Here is a 16,572-nt window from a genome sequence, read left to right on the forward strand (position 1 = left end):
GGGCGGTAGTTGATTTATGAGACGGGTACACATCGTTAGGTGATACGATTGAGCGAAAAAAGAAGGGCGAGACAGCGAAAAGGGAGAACCGACGTAGGGAGATGAAAGTCGGACGGGGCCTGGAATGTTGACGTTTGCAATGGAGGCAAGGATGAATCAGGTTCGGCGGGGCATGAAATCAGCATGATCGGGCCGGCCGTGGCGCGCATCGGCGATCGTTGGGTAGAGCAAGAGGCAAAAGACCCACCCGATGGATGGACGGACGGGCCAGTCCGTGACGAAGCGGGCCGACGTTCCCGTACCAAACGAGATTAATAGAGATCCGCCTGTCAGCCGGACGCCTCACCATCTGAGCGAGATCCAGCGGCTTCCAGACGGCCAGTCTTCTCGCAGATCGCAACCTGCGTGGGCAACTACCGATCGTGATCGATCAAACCCGTGCGCCTCCATTGCCGCGTAACGCACGGATCATAGTAGAAGCGCGAGTCCGCGATTAACCCGTGCACCACGAGTCAATCTAGTCATCCAGAGATCGGATCAATCGGCCGCTGTGAACGATCCAACCCTCTTCTTTTTCGGAAAGCAATCCGCGTTCGTCGCAACTCGTACTGATGCGAATAAGAATCACGAGGGGTCGGTGGGCCGTATTCGGTGGCTTCACCCTAGTTTGCCTGGCCAACCTACGATTAGGTAAACATTACCAACTCATTCACACGCTTTCCACACCCCGTCTTTAAGGGAGTGATAGTATAGAGTGACAGATTGCGTGAGTAAGTTACGTAATCCTTCTGCGAAGTTGCGTTAGCCCTGCGCGGAACTGCGGTGGTTAGAGGATCCTGACTGAGAGCCTCTTGTTACAGCGATCGCCGACAAGAATTCAGAGGGAAGGGTTCGCAGGGAAGAGACCCGGCAACATGTATGCTGCGCAAAACACGAGAAGATGATCGACGTTGGATACGGTAAGCGACTTGCGAGGTCTCCTTCCTGACGTGGCTCCCAGATATGTACTTCAGTGTAATTCGGAGGTGCGACAGGTCTAGCTTTAGGGGAGTCCTTCGGATGTGGGTCGTATCGGCTTCAACGGAGTGGAGGGTTGACAAAACTAGCTTTAAAAGACTGGTTAGTACACAAAGAGTTGTGTATGACTCTCGTTTCAATGAAATTTGGAGGATCGATAGGTCTAGGTTTAAAAGCCCAGGTAGTAGACGGTGGGGTAGCAAGCTGTAGATCCATCGTTCTACTCAATTTCAATGAAATTGGAGTCACTGATGGCAGCAGCTGGTTGCAGAGTGCGTTCACCGACGGTGGGAAAAGAAGAAAGAGCATGGTTGCGTAATTTTAGCGAGCTGGCTAAGTGGAAACCGCGTTCCCTCGTTTCTCATACCGGCGCCCCATGTTCTACGAGCGATAAACGCCGGTGGCCTTGCCGCTAGATCCGATCTGGCGAATTAGTATCGGGTGTTCAATCAATTGACGCCGATCGAGAGAGGATGGAGCGTCCGGTGGTCGCCGTCGCCGGTGTCGCGTTCCCGTCAGTCAAAGCCGTGTTTTCCTATATATATACGCACACACACACACACACACACGACGCATTCTACCTTGCACCAAAATCAACTAACCGGAAACAATTTGATTGTTTTGAAATCAGTTGAAATCGAAGCAGGATTTCCTACGAGTTTCTAGCGAGTGAAAACGGTGGGAACGGGCAGAGCCGATCAATCTCGTTCGCGATTCAATTCGATTCGCCGTCCCATAGAGATCAATTAGCGCGGCCGATCAAAGGGACAGGGTTCGTGGAATGCCGATCGCAGCGATCGAGGAGGAATCAGCGGTTCGCCGAAGCAAACTGTTCTGCGAAACGGAACAACCGCCCTTCGTTAATCAATTGTCAGTTAAGCGGGTATGACCGATACATGTGGTATAATCACGCCCTCCGGGCGCAGTCCATAGCGATTTAGTTTGCACGGCCGTGAAAGGATCGCCGACGAATGCCATTTATACGTAGAAACGCGGAAAGGCGAGGGTGCGTGAAAACAGCGGGACATGTAACGTGAATCAGAAACCCGGGGTCCTGGCATTCCGCTTGTCCCACGCGCTCGGGCCAAAAATAGCACCGGTTACACCTATAGGCACCCTCTTCTTCTTATGTCTTCTGTCAACGTTCAACCGCGCGATACAAACCCGTAAATTTCGCGCGGCGATTACCGGCGGCGCCAACCGATTTACACGCGTCACATTCCTTCGATGCTGCTGCAACAAACATGCGAGCGAGCGGGCCAGCTTCGAAAACATTTCATTGAACTTCGCCTCGCGGTGCGACACCCTGCAAATAACCGATCCCGTCGCGTTCCAGGAATATCGGGCGAGGTAATCCAAATCAACGCCGGACACTGCCGCAAGCTCTGTCCGAGACACACTCTGGACGATCCTGGAGACGCCAGCCGACCCGTGGTTCAGGTAAATTTTAGCTAGCCAAGGTAGTTTTTGATCGGTGGAGGCTTTCGACCATTTCGGTAAGACCCCCTCCTCGCAATGATCCGAAGTTTTGTGAGCTAGAAAAGGAAGAGATGAAAATCTTACATATGCTTCGGCTACCTGATAGAATCTCTCTTAGAATCTGGAGAAGGGCTAGAATTCGACGGCTAAAATTCAACTTCTCAAGATTCCCAAGCGCTTGCTCCATTTCTGACGATTGTTCATATTATAGTAATAGTGGGATTGGGAGGGGGAGGGGGGTCGGGCGGACAGACAATAGCGTGCTGTGCTAGGTCTGGGTTAAATCGTTCAGTGAATAATCGCGGTAAAACAAAAGGCTGGGGTCGCACATTCATCGCAAATTGCTCTTGACAATAGCTATATCGAACCGACAAGGGGACAACAAATAGATAAAAATGGCTCCCACAGCACGAGGGCCAATATACGTAAAAGAACCCCCCGCCCCTAGTTTTGCAATTATTAGACTGGAGATTAGACGCATCGGGACATTATCTTCAAGTCGAAAAAGACATTGGAACCAATACGTAATCGCTCGAAGCATCATCGAGGAGTTGGTATTTCATCGCGGAGACTGTTCTACGGGAATGCAGATCCAGAGCAACGCGACTCGTGCAGACGGGATGTACCAGGTGCAAGATCCAGTTAACTCGTTTTAAAGGACAAAAAGCTCGCAAAAGTTTGTCGAATCGTGATCCAAGAAAGATACGACGTCGAAAAGATTTTGCGTCCGAGGTTTTGGTAACGATCTCACGAAGGTCTTTCGATCACGATCGAGTCTGGCACCGGGGAGAGAGCGGAGATCGAAGGAGAAATTCCGGCGGGAGCAAAGAAGGGGACTTCGAATTTGTGAAACGAAAAAGGACACCGCACGCACGGCGGGTTACGTGTGCCAAGGGCTACGCGAAGGGCGAAAAAAAGCACGAACGTCATGTAGATTTATGACGCATGGGATCGACCAATCCGCCAGCTGGAATGCGGCCACGCCAGCATCGCGCGATCGTACGATCTTCGCGACTTTTACGGCGAGTGCACCCCGCGCAAGGCATCGCCGCCGCATCCTCCACACGATGATTATGCACATTTTACATTCTTCACTCGACCGAAATTCGTCGGAGGACGTTGACCCACCCTAGATCGACATAACACGTACCAAAAGACCAAAAAACTCTCACGATTTTGCCTATATAAGATTAATAAATTTTCTCCTAACGTTCTCCAGAAATCAATGATGCTTCGAAGTCTGCCGTTTCGAGATCCTGCCGCCCTGCTACCGTTAACGTTAGAAAAAGCGCTACCATAGAAAATGAGCGAATACTTGCGTGGACTTGTGTCTTATATTTCAAAGAGGTTCCGGCATCAGCAGAGATAAGATCGGTGCACGGCTACCACGAGCCTACCGTCGATAGCCGATCGAAGGATCGATCGTCCATCGATTAGACGAGCGGGCGAACGATTCGATGACTAGAGCACTTTTGCCCGACCCGGTGTGGTGTGCTATTTTGGTCACGTGATGCAACCGGATCGGTGGTTTACGATCTTGCAGCACCCACGCCGCGGGAGAGGAACAAGCTGCGCGATGCAAGAAACGTTTTCTGCACGGGATATGCAGACCGGAGAGGATGTGTTTTGCGTCCTTGGAAGGTCGTGTCGTGCCGGGTCACCGATCCGGCGCCGGCCTGGCCAGCTACTAAATCCCGAATTGTGTTCCTGGGACCCGGCGAGACGGCGATGGATGATGCCGGCGAACGGAATTTATTAGAAAATATTCGTAGCCAGAAATAGCATGGAGAGGATCCGAGGTCCTGCACGGAGAAAGATAACGGTCGGTTATCCCGCAGCGAGGATAATTAAATGGCCCGCGTGCGCGCGCGAACGAAATCAAGTACCGAAGAGGATCTTAACAGGAGATTAACACGCCCCGCGATTATTATAAATCCTCGGTGGACATTGCAAATCAACGCAGAGAAATATAGCCAATTTCTCCGTACCTCTCTTCTTACACCCTCTTTTTCTTCCGCGGACCTTTTCTTTTCTCCTTATCTCTTCTAATGATTTTTATTCTAGAGATGCTCCCAAGAGGCCCATTGTCGTCCTAGGGCCGCGAAAATGGAGAGGTTCACCACGATCCAAGGTGTACGGGTGATAGAGGTCGTCGAAGCATGCGAATGTACACCGGACACGTCCTGCAGACGGGAGTCTATGACACATTTAGTGCATTCTGGTACACCTCATCAAGCTACGATAGACGTTGGCGTGTGTATGGGTCGCTGTGATAAAGGTACTTGTGGCGTGTCTCTACGCGTGTCAGTAGTTTAGTTTCTCGATAATTAATTCTTGGCCAATTTCTCCGAAGATCTCGGATGCAAGCCAATGAGGAACAGCACGGTTAGCATCAAGGGGCCCAACGGTACGTAGAGGAGTTCGTTCTAGCTCGTTATCTCGGCATCCGTAGTTTCCAATGAAGATACCTAGAAAAGATTAGTTTTAAAATCCATTCGCGGAGAACACCGGACTAATCGACTGAAACCTGTGTTCGCATTAGGAGACGAAGTGTACCAGATGATCGAGAAGTGCGGCTGTGCCGGATCCTGTCACAAGATGGACCATATGGAGACCGTTCTGGACTTCAGCGTGGTCGCTATCAAAGACGGCACGAACACGACCGACGTCAGGCCAGTAATCCGGGTAAGTTATTCTCGTTCCTACAAAACAGTGTCAAGTATTAATTTCAGCGAGTGATCTATAGTCTCTGATTCTTACAGCAAATTAACGTAGGTCAGTGCGTCGGATCGTGTCCGGGCAACGGAACGGAAATGTGTTTGCTGCGGGAGAAGAAGGAGCCGTCGAGATGCTTAGCTAGTTTGTACAGGAAGCAGAACACCTGCACGCCCGCCAGATTCAAAGTTCACGAGTACAGGTACTTGAAAGTCTCTCGTTCGATTCGATCGGATCGGTCAAACAAGCGTACGCCTGCGTCGCTTCTAGCTCGACTTGTCGCGGAGATTGCAGGATAAAGCGTTCACGTTGGTCGTTTTCAGAACTCGTCGAGGATCGAAGAGGGAGATAATTCAAATCACCCAGTGCGCTTGCGTTTAACGGGTACGAAGAGGAACGAGGAGATCGAAAAAATCACCAGAGCAAACAACGAATCGATTCCGCTTGACTGCGAAAACCGTGAGGTACCGTTTCGATGTTCCTATATGCACCGTGTACTGGTATGATTAATAAACATACGATGACTTTGTAAAAGAAACGTCATTGGCTACCCAATCGTCTCAGCATACCCGAGTCCGAGCTCCCTGGACCACGGAGCCTTTTCCGTAGAAATAAGTATTCAATTTGGCAAGCCGCGAAGACATCAAGGAACCGAGCCCGTACAAAAGAGGCGCCGCCAATTTGCCTTCTAGCCAATTTTGTAGTTACAACGGCTCGGTCTCCGGCTGATTCGTTGTTCTCATTCCGCGTGCTCCGCCCGTACGAAAGTAAATGCAACAAAAAGAACGAGGTCGTCGCCGAGAGCTCGATCTTCGGATCACGCGCACAGCGTGGGCGAGAAATACCGAGTGTGACACCCTCCTCGCCGATCCGTCATCGTCCACTTAGGAAAACAACCGATTATTCGCGACATCGAAATATCGCCAGGCGGGGCCACATAACTCGCCACTTACGAATCCCACGGAATTTAGGAAGCGTGAGCTTTTTTTAATAGCCCCATCGCGGTGTCATCATCGCCTCCAAAAGGTATCGTGCGCCGGTGACCCTCCTCTTCCGCTTCTGCTCGCTACGGAGGGTCCTGAACGATCCCTGAAATCAGCCAGCTTATCGCTTACTCTACTATACTGACTATAGTATAAGACTCGATAAGCTTACATATACAACTAGCGATAAACAATAACTTGGAGCGATAAAGATTCCACCGTTAAAACTCCATGATTTGCAATGTCTCTTTTAAGTGTACAAATCAGTTTGACAACGACCAATGAAATTTTGACATTGCAACCGAATATAATAAACATTAGCCGAAGAAAACGGTTGTCTCTAAACAGCAACCGTTGCAGGTCACTAAAAGGGTTCATTGAGAGGGAGTTTCTCCTGCATCCCCGTGTCAAAAAGACAGAGACCCGGTCGACCTGAGGGTTGACTGCTGTGTGATCGCAAGGTGATTCGTGTACCACCTCTTTGAGGAGGTGGAGACCGTCGCGTCAACTCCCGTGTCTCGTGCGAGAAGCCGATGTCGCTGCGGGGAGCAACGCGAGGGAGGCAACTCCCGGCATAGCATAAAGGTGACTCCTCGCAGCGAAGACCTCCCATATGCTACTTAGCGTCCCGTTCGGTTCGGCAAACCTCCTGTCCGCCAGCGGAGAGAAGGTGTCCGCTCTCTTTCCTCGCGAGAACGCAGTTTCCTTCGCCCCGTCGCGCGAGAACAATCGCCGTTGCCTCTACGTGAGTTCGGTGGATGCACGTTGTGGTTGTTATACTAATTGCCGGCAGAGTTGTCGATACGCTATTACGAGCTATCTACAAGGAGATTTAAGACAGCAGCGATTTAAGACAGCATAGGACGATGACGAGGACCGTGTCGTACCTTTGCTTGGGGTTGCTGCTGCTGCTGTCGAGGACCCTAAACGCTCATGGGGGTCACGATGTCAACGTACAAGAGTCGAAGAGTTCTTGGTCTCTGGCTGACCTGGACCAGGGCGGGGACCACGATACCCTCCGGGACAAGGCTCTGGAGAAGCTGCAACAGGTCAGCTGATCAGAATGGAACACGATGGCTGAAGAGATAGCTCATCGATGAGATCGTTACAGGTCCTCGGGATCCGCAGCCATGCTGAGAAAACGGGTCGTCGCAAGGTGCCCCCGCAGTTTATGATGGAGTTGTACAACAACGTGGCCGATTCGAGCGGTGTCACGCGCGGTAGGAATCCATACAATGCCAAGGTCGTCCGCAGCTTCATCGAAAGAGGTAACGATGACTTGCTTCTTCGGGGCAACACTGCAGGCATGTTGACTGCAACGTACATTTTCCAGCAGATACGTCAATGTCAAGATTCTACTTCTTCAACATCACGGGGTTGGAGGTGAACGAATCTGTCCTAGAAGCGGAGCTTCATCTGTACCGGAAGAGGACGTCGGTGAAGACCGCGCATCCTTCCACGTTAGCATCTGCCTATTATCAGGTGAATATCGATAAAAGATCAGGCGAGCGTTCCTGAGAATGATTAATTGGTCATTTCTTTTTTTTCAGATAAGAGTGTACCAAGTTCTGGACGAGAGGAGCCTGGATGTCCCGGACCAACACAGACTCTTGAACGTTCGGTACGTCGGGGCACACGCCTCCGGCTGGCAGGTGAGCTTCGTCGACCCTAGGAGATTAGAGCACGAGTGTCGGACAAAACATTGAAACGGTTCTTCTTCAGATTTTCAACGTGAAGCAAGCGGTGCTAGCCTGGCTGACCGGCGAGCCTAATCTCGGGCTTCTGGTGACCGCGTCCACCCTGTTCGAGGACCAGGTGGACGTGGAATTTTCTCGTCGCAACGAGTACCATCACAGCAAGCAGCCAATCTTGGTGCTATTCGATGACGACGGCCGAAGCGATCGGAGCAATAAGATGATCCCCCGCTATTACGCGTACGGGAACAACGAGGACGAGAGCGGCGAGGTGATGTACGACGAAGAGGACGAGAAGATTGATCTGAAGAACGAGTATAATGACAAGAGCCTACGGAAGAGTCAGCCAGAGGAGGCGAGATGGGAGGGCGGAGACAGGTCAGAGTTCTTTCAGAGGCAGAAGAGAACGCAGAGGGAAGAGTCGAAAAGTCCCGGCGAACAGAAAGCTTCCGGTCGTCGTCGCAGAGAAACGTCCTTGGTCGATGGTTACCAGAATCCATTCTCCAACGACGCGCTGTTCATCTCGATGGACATCTATAGAAGGGCGATGCGCAGGGGAGGATCGGGTCACCGGAGATCCAGGCTTCACGTGAAAAACCGCCGCGAGAAACGGTCAACGAAGAGCCACGCGTCCGTACAACAAAACGTCACCGACTGCTCGAGGCACGAGCTCTACGTGGACTTCAAGGAGATAGGACTGTCTTCGTCGATCATAGCTCCCGTGGGCTACTCAGCCTATCACTGCAAGGGCATCTGCGAGTCGCCTCTCAGCCAAGATCAGCAGCCAACGAACCACGCGACCATCCAGGGCATCGTGCACAAGATGGGCTTGGCCAAGGACGTCGAGCGACCTTGCTGCGTGCCCACCAAGCTCCTTGGCACCACCATCCTCTTCTTCGACGACAACGAGAACGTCGTACTGAAGGTTTATCAGGACATGATCGCGGACCGCTGCGGTTGCCGTTAAAGATGAAAGGCTTCGAGGATGACAGAGGGTATCGAGAATGAATGACTGAGTGAAAGGTGAAGAGTGTGCGCGTGCCTGTGTGTAATGGCGACGTAAAAGCGATTGGTACGAGAGTCATTCCCAGAGAGTCGCCTCGTGATCGTCGTCTCAATCGATTCTAAAACCCGACTTTGTACATAAGAACATTCCTGAATTCGCGCACGGTCATACGTATCCACGATTGGCGCGTATCTATCAATACGTATCTTGTATTGTCGTTAAATTATTACTATAACCACACGCAACGAGCCTGCCGGAAACTGTACATAATGCTGTATCTTAGACGTTAGAGTTATTTATATTTTAATTACGATTGAATAAAAACGGATATTTAAAGCGACGCCTCTTTCATTTTCAATTGACAACGACGCTTCGTACGCAAGCGACGATTAAAGATGAATAGAGGCCGTCCGAAGCGATTTATCCCCCGTATCCTCCTCAGAAATATTTGTACAAGAGGTTTTGTGCCAACGTTGTTAACGCTTGTCGCTGTCCAGCAGGGTTGCACCCTAAAGGTTACATTAATAAAGTAACAAACTCTACGGTTGTTTATTCGAGGAAGGTGCAGTGTTTTTGACGAACGCATTGGTAAATTTTAGGGGCCAATAAAAATGTGCGTGACAGTAACAGTGGCCGGAGACGATGACTTTGGCGCCGCTGGATGCAGAGAGGCAGTCGCGGAATGTCACTGCTACCGGTGTTAAGTGCTACCACTTTCACCCCCTTCCGCCTTCCACTCGGCGAGTAAATAAACGAATTAACTTTGCCCGAGGAACTCCAAATTTCTCTTCGGCTTCTTCTCGATCAACGCCGTTTTATTTCATTGCTGGCGTATCCGAGGAGGTAAACAAATTAGTTTGACGACCCTGCGTTGGAATTCTCTACTATTCGCAGGACGGCCTCTCAGCAGGGAGCCTCCGGGAGGCGAATCCCACGAAATTGCAGGTCGATTAGGTGATATCAGCCGAGATTGACCGTCTCGACGCTTTCATGTTTTCTTGTTAGTCACCGACCGGCACGTTACATGCAAATAAATTCCCACCCACTTGAGCCTAATCCACAGGCCAGGCCAATTTGTCCTTAGGTATAATTTTTGGTTTTTGATCCTCGCAGCTGTCCTCGATTTCCATTTTCCCACCCCAAGGATTGATTTATCGTCCCGAAATCGTAATAATCGCAGTTATGCTACGCATCAGCAGCACAACTATGCGATGATTCATATTTCATCCGCAATTTCATTCTTGCATTTTCATTCTTGTTTTTAATTCCATCCTATCGCGTTTCTTCTTCGATGCCATTTTGGAGTCTCCTTATGGTGCCTTCTGTTTTGGCTTTCCGTTTCAACGAAGATGTAGAGTATGCATCTTCCAGTGAAATGGACCCACGGAAATTGCGTTTTAAATATCTGAAAATGAGAGATGATCTAACTCGTAGGAAAAGCAACAAAGTAGACGAAGACCGGTGGAAGGAAACTAGCAAACGAGAAAACCCGGGGACCGGTAAATAAAGTAAATAAAGAAAGGGTGTACAAACCGTGACACTTTCGATACAGGGATTTGCATATTTGCGCGGCGAACCGAGCGTTCGCGTGCCATCCCGCTGCATTCCGCGCGCGTGCATCTTCGGTTATATTTAATCCGCGGTGGGTGTATTTTCGAATCTGCCTGACTAAAAATAACCGGAACACGTCCCATTGCATTCCACCGCTTTATTTAGATCCCTCGCGTATCGTAACACGCGTAGTTCGCACCCCGACAGGTTCGCGCGTTGCGAGCAACAACATATTCGATCGTTTACATAATTATGGGCCGAGATTCCTCGAGAATTCTCGTGGTGAACGACCTTAATACTATCATTCAATTACACGCGTTTCATCCGTAGATAGCAGTCTAGAAGAGACTATGTTCTCTTTTGCTAGCATTCCGTGTAGAACAAGATAGTTGTATATACGCAATTACTCTCCAATCTTCAGCGGCCACGCTTCAGAACTATGCAGGAAATGTAGGTTCTCACAAAATCCCCGATTCCTGATGAATCATAATTCATGCAACAGTCGATCATCTTCAGACTTGGCAGCATAATTCCTGTGAAACAATTTTTCGTCAACTATTGCACGCTACATCCAAAATTGCTTCAAGAAATTTGTTAGACGAGGACGTTAAAAAACCACCGTTGTCAAAGGTAGGAACGATCAAGCCGCCGAAGGGTTATAAATGTTAAGCGTAGGAGGATTACAGGTCGAAGAAGAGAGATTAGACAGCGGTACAGGAACGTAGAAGTACGGTGTGAAACGGAAAGAGAAGGGCTGAAAGCCCTCGAGCTGCAGCCTAAGTAAGAAACCCTAAACCGCGAACTGTACGGTCTGTACAATGACGTAGTGTTCTGTCATTCGACGCGCTACCTCTCCAGCAGCCTCTCTTCTACCACCAGCTGGCCATTATAGTGGGACAGAACACTTCACCGGTTCACAACTATACATATAGCGGTAGGCCTTTGAACGGTGCGTGCCTCGTGGCCTCGTGTGCGATACCTCTTCCTTCCTTCTCACGTCCTTTTTGCTCGCGCGAAAGCCTTCTCGCGCTCGTTATCTCTCTTCTTCTGTTGTCGCTCGCTTTCCCGCTGCTATACCAGTCTCGCCGTTTTCTGCGCGTAAACAACCAAAGGCCAAAGACACCGGAGTTCCCCGCAAAGATGGAACGACGATCCAGAGTGCCACTGACGGGAGAGTCGCCGAAGATGGAAAGAAACGGTTGTTACATTTGAGAGGAAAAGATTCAGATCGTCATCGCGGTCCGGATCGCATTATGACAAACGTGCGTGGCGATCGTCCCTTACAACCATGAAAGCTTCCACTTTGATTTGCTGCATCCTCGCCTTCCGGTCCATCCTGGTCACCACTGGAGTACGCAAGAGCCATCACGTGAGTACAGAGTACACGTGACTACCTCTTTCCTAAAATTTAAAAGTTTGTTAATTATGGGCCTAGGATTATGGTTGCCGATGAACTGCAGTAAAGTTTGAATTTTCGAGGCAGAATCGGAAATTCCAGCGGCTGCTACGCCATTGAATAGTAATCGTGCTGGCGGCGCACGCTTCTCAGAAGTAGAAACGTTCCCGGATCCGCCAAGCGTATCCTATTCCGCTCCATTCCACTTGCGCACAGCTGCGTCCCTTTACCTGTTGAGATCCACGAGCTAAACACGGGGCCTCGTTTGATCTTGTGCCGACCGGTCGTCTTCCTCGCGAGCGAATCTTCCGAATCCTCTTGCAACCAAATATGGGGCTACAATGTCTATAAATCCAAACTTATAAATATAATATTCCTCAAAGCTCACAAATTTTATAATTTAGATCTATATCCTTTATCATTTTTCTATTTGTCTTCTGGTAAAGATAGGCGTTGATGAGCGATAATGAAATCCATTCCATTCAATGACATGGAATAGAGGTAGGGTAGTCTTCTCCCTAAAAAACAACAAAGTTATTAATTAATTAATAATAAATTAATTATTCATTTATTCCAACAGCTAGACGACATGGAGACAAGACGCAATCTAGACGATCTCGTTGAAGAATACTCAGGGCCAAGACCCTCACCCTCCTGGGTGACCGTCACACTCGAAGACAAGCGGAACGACGAGTTGAAGAAGGTGCCGCTTCCTACGAGGCATGCGAAACACCGGAAACGACGTCGCTGCCGAAATCGGTCGAGCTGCTCAAAGGGCAAACTGTTTCCTCTTCGAAACGAGACCAAGAATAACACATTCTTGGAGAATGAGGAGGAACCTATTGTTCCTGGTGGAACCGATCAGATTCAGGTGATTGACTTTATTTTGAAAGTGTCTTCTAAATTTACTAGTATCCTCATTGCCATTCATTGATCAGTACATGAATAACGAGGACTACGACGGAAGGGGTGCTGAAGAGAAGGGTGGCTTCAGCCTAGAGAAGAACGTCAGCTCGGCGTCGATGGATTCTTTCGTGGAGCGTGGTCTTTTGGAGATTGAGTTCCAAGATACTAGTCTGCCCTTCTGGCTGGAAGACTGGCTGAAGAAAAATAGAACGAACGAGACCGACGATTACGGGGTTGAAACGGCTAGCCCTTTGAACATTAACGCGTCCTTCGAGGATCAAACGGCGTTTCATGAAGGACTGGGCGTTTTATTGGCTAGGCTGCTCCAAAGTCTGCGGAACACTTCCATCGTGGAACGCCGGAACATCTTGAAAGAGTTGAATTTCGTGAACGAGACGAGCGAGGACCCATGCCAGAAGTGGTTGAACAGCAGGGATAAGATCGAGAAGGTTTTCTTAGGTAAGCCGAAGAGGGGATAGATCTGGGATCTACTGTTGCTGGTTCCACGAATGTCGGTGATTCCCGATTATTGCAGGTGGCCTCGTTTCGTTGCCTGCCTGTCCTTGTCAATACCCCAGTAATATTTTTTACGACGACAAAATTTGGGACGAGTCTCAGAGGAGGTACTTCAGGTGGCGGGATGTAAGCGGCAGTTCTCAAAGGCTTGACGTCTATAAGCCTGGAGCAGCATACTGCGTACGTTCGCTGCTCACGCAAGGGAGCGGAAGTGCGGCTGCTCAGCATTGCTGTTATGATGACAAGAGGAGACTCCTGACTCGTGGTTCCGGAGCCGGGACAACCAACTTTGTCAGCCCGGAGATATCCATTGTTCTGCACGAAAGAATCGACGTGCTGCCTTGGAGACTGTGTAAAGGAGATTTTTCCAGGTACCTGAAACAAGAACTACGCCAGAATTATGATCTCCAAAAGAGTCCTAAGATTATCATTTATGATTAGGTACAATCGAGTCAGACCGCCGAACAATGATAACCGCTGTGAACCGAATCCTGATGACGAGGAGTATCAACGGCAAATCGACAACACCAAGTATTATTAGTTGTCCCGGTACTGATAAATCACCGAGGACCCTGTGATTGCTAGCCATCTCAGTGCCCCTTCACGATGCAGCCGGTCGTGCATCGCAGGCAGTATTTACGTAATTTAGGCGTCTGAAGCAACTTCGTGTAATAAATGTACTGTTTCTAATTCTGTGGTTATATTACTTCAGTATTCCCTTGATGTCCTTAGATACCTAAGATTTAAATCCCAAGAGTGATACGCTTGAAAAGTCGCGCCCTTGAGAGCTTGATAAATCCGGAACCGGTTTACTGCGTGGCGGGTTCGGTTCGCAAGGTTTCCAGTCACGTTTCTCGCGGTTCATACAATGCTGAAGAGGGGAGGTGAACGCAAAGACGAGCAGTGAATTCGATTCAACGGCGCGTGGCGGGGCGGTCAGTTGTTATGGTTACTGGCTACAAACACACACCTTGCGCGAACCATTTCGTTTCTGTTCCTGGATTGAACAACTAGGCAATTATGGAGTGGGCCGCGGATTTGGAGATCACTTCGAAGAAGGTATTGCTTCGGTGACTGCCACTACAGGGTAGAATTTGTCACATCTTCTAGATGCTTGGAAAGATAGAGTAAAGAATGCTGAAGCAGAATGATATAGGGCCCCTCTCTGAGGGAGATATTAGCCTAACTAGTCTCAACAAGTAGAGATAAATGCGACAGTTATTGAGGCATTACTGTAGTTTTTTCTTCACCCTTGTCGCTTAGTAGCTCAAACCTACGGAAAAATTATTTTAATGTCTCACTGTAATTGCAGGTAGCGTAGATAGAACATTTCTTTTTATGACCATTTTATTTGTAGTTGTTACCCCGGCTTGGCAGACGCTCAACGCAGCAAAACGTCACGCAGGAGGACAGCAAGTCGGACGATGATCTTTTGGAGAGTCCTATATCTATAACCGCTGGCAGATCGACGCAACCACCTGTGGCACCTCCTCGCACCAGAAAAACGGGATGGGGAGACGAGCTGAAGAGCGGCAGGTAGCGGCATTGCAGTTCTCTATTTCCTGAAAGAATTAATTTGTTGTTTTACTATATTCCTCTTATTCTTTCGATTTTTTTTTTTTAATAGAGCTCGGGGCGCGTCTAACATAATTGAACAGTGAGTATAATGTGTAGTTTTAAGAAATCAGACAGCCATGGTCACTGATAGACTGTTTATTAGGGAACGAAGTCGGGGACTTGAGAAGGACCCAGCTGATGGTGAGAATATTTTAATCGCAAGCATTAATCTCATGATTTTTAAGATATACATACAAGGTGTCCTAAACCATCCGTCGCAAACCATACGCAAAAAAATCAGGTCCTATTTTTTTAAAAATCGACTTTCAATTTAAAAATTCTATTTCCGATCGATATCGGAAATTGCACAACCACCACCATCCACTCGAATTAATTATTAACATGTTTTTAGTTTTCAATACAAATAACTGCCCTCGATTTTAATAGGAGTGGACGGGTGATCTAGGCCGCTCTGTATATACAGGATGTTCCAAAATTATTGTACAAGCGAGAAATGAGGGGTTCTTGAGGTCATTTCATTAGAAACGGTCGAAGCTCAGTCCGCTCTTTAGCTCATGGGTTACTGTTTTTCGCTAATAACTCGTAAACGAAACCGCGGATTGCATTTTCGTTAAGGAAAAAATTACTTCAAATGACCTCAGGACCCCCCCCCCCCCCATGTCCCGTTTATACAATAATTTTGCGGTACCCTATATACATATATACACATATAGAAGACTAACCTAAATTGCTATTATCTTTTATGTCTTACATGAATATTATACTATTTGCAGACATCCCCATTATTCCAGATTTGGACGAAATACAAGAGGACAGCGCGCTATCTGATGTCAATACTCCCACGTAAATACACTTACAATACTACTGCATATTCTGTATTCGAAACTGCAGAGATTTTGTTATGTTCTGTCATTGACAATCACCTTGCAGGGTAAACGTAAACAGAGTCACCGCTTACAAAGAACTCGATACCGACTTGGTGAAGAACGCCGCGTTCATCTCTCTAAATGGCGTTAATTTGTCCCTTCTTGCTGAGAAATTGTACAATGAAAACCTGACGAAAGAACCGGATGAAGTGTGGAACTGGAATCTCCTCTTCACTCAAGTCGCCTCTGAAATAAATAGCGAGACACAGAAAAAAATTTCTACATGAACCTTGTATCAATTTTATAAAAATAAAGAATTGCTACGGTATACAGTTTGTTATATAATGCTACAGTTGTCATAAGTACGTTACATAAAGAAGAATGGCGGTGGTGATTTGCATATATAGAAGAAGTTCGTTGCAAAAAACATGGCATACTGCTATCTGCAGTGCCTGCATATGGAAGCGACAAACTACAACCTCGTCTGACCTATTCGATTGCCCCCCAATTTGGAAATCGCGGTAGTTCGAGGAGCGACGTGAAGGACTCGACCGTGCAGGCGTGCAAATCCGAGGTTTTAGCAAAACCATGGACTTGAACGCGCAATCGGGAGCCGAACACAAGCTACTTGAAGCGACCACGTGACAACACCCACTGAGCAGATCTGCCACAATTTCTACGTTAGCGATCAATGTTCAGCTGTGCAATCACTAGCACACACTTCCTATAGGGTAACTTTCGACCCCGTATATATACAAAAGATCTACCTAGTGAGCACTAGCGAGAAACTAAACTTTTCCAAAAACAGTTCCATATACACAGCAACTAAAGCCTAAAATCTACTACCATAATAGTTGCAAAGGTT

General features: G+C 48.4%; 4 protein-coding genes and 1 long non-coding RNA gene across 21 annotated transcripts; 4 read left to right on the forward strand and 1 right to left on the reverse strand.

Moving 5' to 3' along the window:
* The first annotated feature begins 462 nt into the window (after positions 1-462).
* Positions 463-5,749, forward strand: LOC117226575 (uncharacterized). The gene is made up of 8 exons (XM_033481048.2): positions 463-690; positions 861-959; positions 2,354-2,457; positions 4,561-4,774; positions 4,850-4,903; positions 5,039-5,181; positions 5,259-5,413; positions 5,535-5,749. The coding sequence occupies exons 1-8, from the start codon at positions 612-614 to the stop codon at positions 5,590-5,592; spliced, it is 906 nt and encodes a 301-aa protein (XP_033336939.2). The 5' UTR covers positions 463-611; the 3' UTR covers positions 5,593-5,749.
* Positions 5,750-5,954: 205 nt separating this feature from the next.
* On the reverse strand, positions 5,955-16,522 carry LOC143258758 (uncharacterized). Of its 15 annotated transcripts, none has more exons than XR_013032548.1 (8): positions 15,765-15,905; positions 14,628-14,825; positions 13,709-14,536; positions 10,853-13,650; positions 7,757-10,299; positions 7,082-7,666; positions 6,165-7,014; positions 5,955-6,094 (listed from the first exon to the last, which is right to left on the reverse strand). It is a non-coding gene; the product is annotated as an uncharacterized LOC143258758 (long non-coding RNA). The 15 variants fall into 15 exon arrangements; XR_013032551.1 differs by lacking the exon at positions 5,955-6,094 and adding an exon at positions 16,039-16,522 and having other exon boundaries at positions 6,408-7,014; positions 15,765-15,953; XR_013032549.1 differs by lacking the exon at positions 5,955-6,094 and adding an exon at positions 16,079-16,521 and having other exon boundaries at positions 6,408-7,014; positions 15,765-15,953.
* On the forward strand, positions 7,007-9,234 carry LOC143258757 (bone morphogenetic protein 2). Of its 2 annotated transcripts, none has more exons than XM_076518225.1 (5): positions 7,007-7,243; positions 7,306-7,462; positions 7,528-7,676; positions 7,745-7,846; positions 7,917-9,234. In XM_076518225.1, the coding sequence occupies exons 1-5, from the start codon at positions 7,061-7,063 to the stop codon at positions 8,853-8,855; spliced, it is 1,530 nt and encodes a 509-aa protein (XP_076374340.1). In that variant the 5' UTR covers positions 7,007-7,060; the 3' UTR covers positions 8,856-9,234. The 2 variants fall into 2 exon arrangements, with proteins under 2 accessions (XP_076374340.1, XP_076374341.1); XM_076518226.1 differs by having other exon boundaries at positions 7,531-7,676.
* Positions 12,421-13,953, forward strand: LOC117226604 (uncharacterized). Its single transcript, XM_033481145.2, has 4 exons — positions 12,421-12,712; positions 12,780-13,206; positions 13,283-13,634; positions 13,705-13,953. The coding sequence occupies exons 1-4, from the start codon at positions 12,431-12,433 to the stop codon at positions 13,802-13,804; spliced, it is 1,161 nt and encodes a 386-aa protein (XP_033337036.2). The 5' UTR covers positions 12,421-12,430; the 3' UTR covers positions 13,805-13,953.
* Positions 14,182-16,035, forward strand: IFT43 (intraflagellar transport 43). 2 transcript variants are annotated; one of them, XM_076518231.1, is made up of 6 exons: positions 14,182-14,322; positions 14,621-14,799; positions 14,891-14,920; positions 14,972-15,021; positions 15,615-15,684; positions 15,772-16,035. In XM_076518231.1, the coding sequence occupies exons 1-6, from the start codon at positions 14,284-14,286 to the stop codon at positions 15,992-15,994; spliced, it is 591 nt and encodes a 196-aa protein (XP_076374346.1). In that variant the 5' UTR covers positions 14,182-14,283; the 3' UTR covers positions 15,995-16,035. The 2 variants fall into 2 exon arrangements, with proteins under 2 accessions (XP_076374346.1, XP_033337044.1); XM_033481153.2 differs by having other exon boundaries at positions 14,984-15,021.
* Positions 16,523-16,572: the final 50 nt, after the last annotated feature.

Source organism: Megalopta genalis, chromosome 2 (genome assembly GCF_051020955.1).
Source record: "Megalopta genalis isolate 19385.01 chromosome 2, iyMegGena1_principal, whole genome shotgun sequence".
In the NCBI taxonomy this organism is placed as follows: Eukaryota; Metazoa; Arthropoda; class Insecta; order Hymenoptera; family Halictidae; genus Megalopta; species Megalopta genalis.

Coding starts and splice junctions, on each gene's coding strand:
- IFT43 (XM_076518231.1), top strand. CDS start 14,284: ATGGAGTGGGCCGCGGATTTGGAGATCACTTCGAAGAAG. Junction 14,323..14,620: donor TGGAGATCACTTCGAAGAAG/GTATTGCTTCGG, acceptor TTTTATTTGTAG/TTGTTACCCCGGCTTGGCAG. Junction 15,685..15,771: donor TCTGATGTCAATACTCCCAC/GTAAATACACTT, acceptor ATCACCTTGCAG/GGTAAACGTAAACAGAGTCA.
- LOC117226604 (XM_033481145.2), top strand. CDS start 12,431: ATGGAGACAAGACGCAATCTAGACGATCTCGTTGAAGAATACTCAGGG. Junction 12,713..12,779: donor GTGGAACCGATCAGATTCAG/GTGATTGACTTT, acceptor TTCATTGATCAG/TACATGAATAACGAGGACTA. Junction 13,635..13,704: donor TGTAAAGGAGATTTTTCCAG/GTACCTGAAACA, acceptor ATTTATGATTAG/GTACAATCGAGTCAGACCGC.
- LOC143258757 (XM_076518225.1), top strand. CDS start 7,061: ATGACGAGGACCGTGTCGTACCTTTGCTTGGGGTTGCTGCTGCTGCTG. Junction 7,244..7,305: donor CTCTGGAGAAGCTGCAACAG/GTCAGCTGATCA, acceptor AGATCGTTACAG/GTCCTCGGGATCCGCAGCCA. Junction 7,677..7,744: donor TAGCATCTGCCTATTATCAG/GTGAATATCGAT, acceptor CTTTTTTTTCAG/ATAAGAGTGTACCAAGTTCT.
- LOC117226575 (XM_033481048.2), top strand. CDS start 612: ATGCGAATAAGAATCACGAGGGGTCGGTGGGCCGTATTCGGTGGCTTC. Junction 4,775..4,849: donor TATGGGTCGCTGTGATAAAG/GTACTTGTGGCG, acceptor ATTTCTCCGAAG/ATCTCGGATGCAAGCCAATG. Junction 5,414..5,534: donor TTCAAAGTTCACGAGTACAG/GTACTTGAAAGT, acceptor GGTCGTTTTCAG/AACTCGTCGAGGATCGAAGA.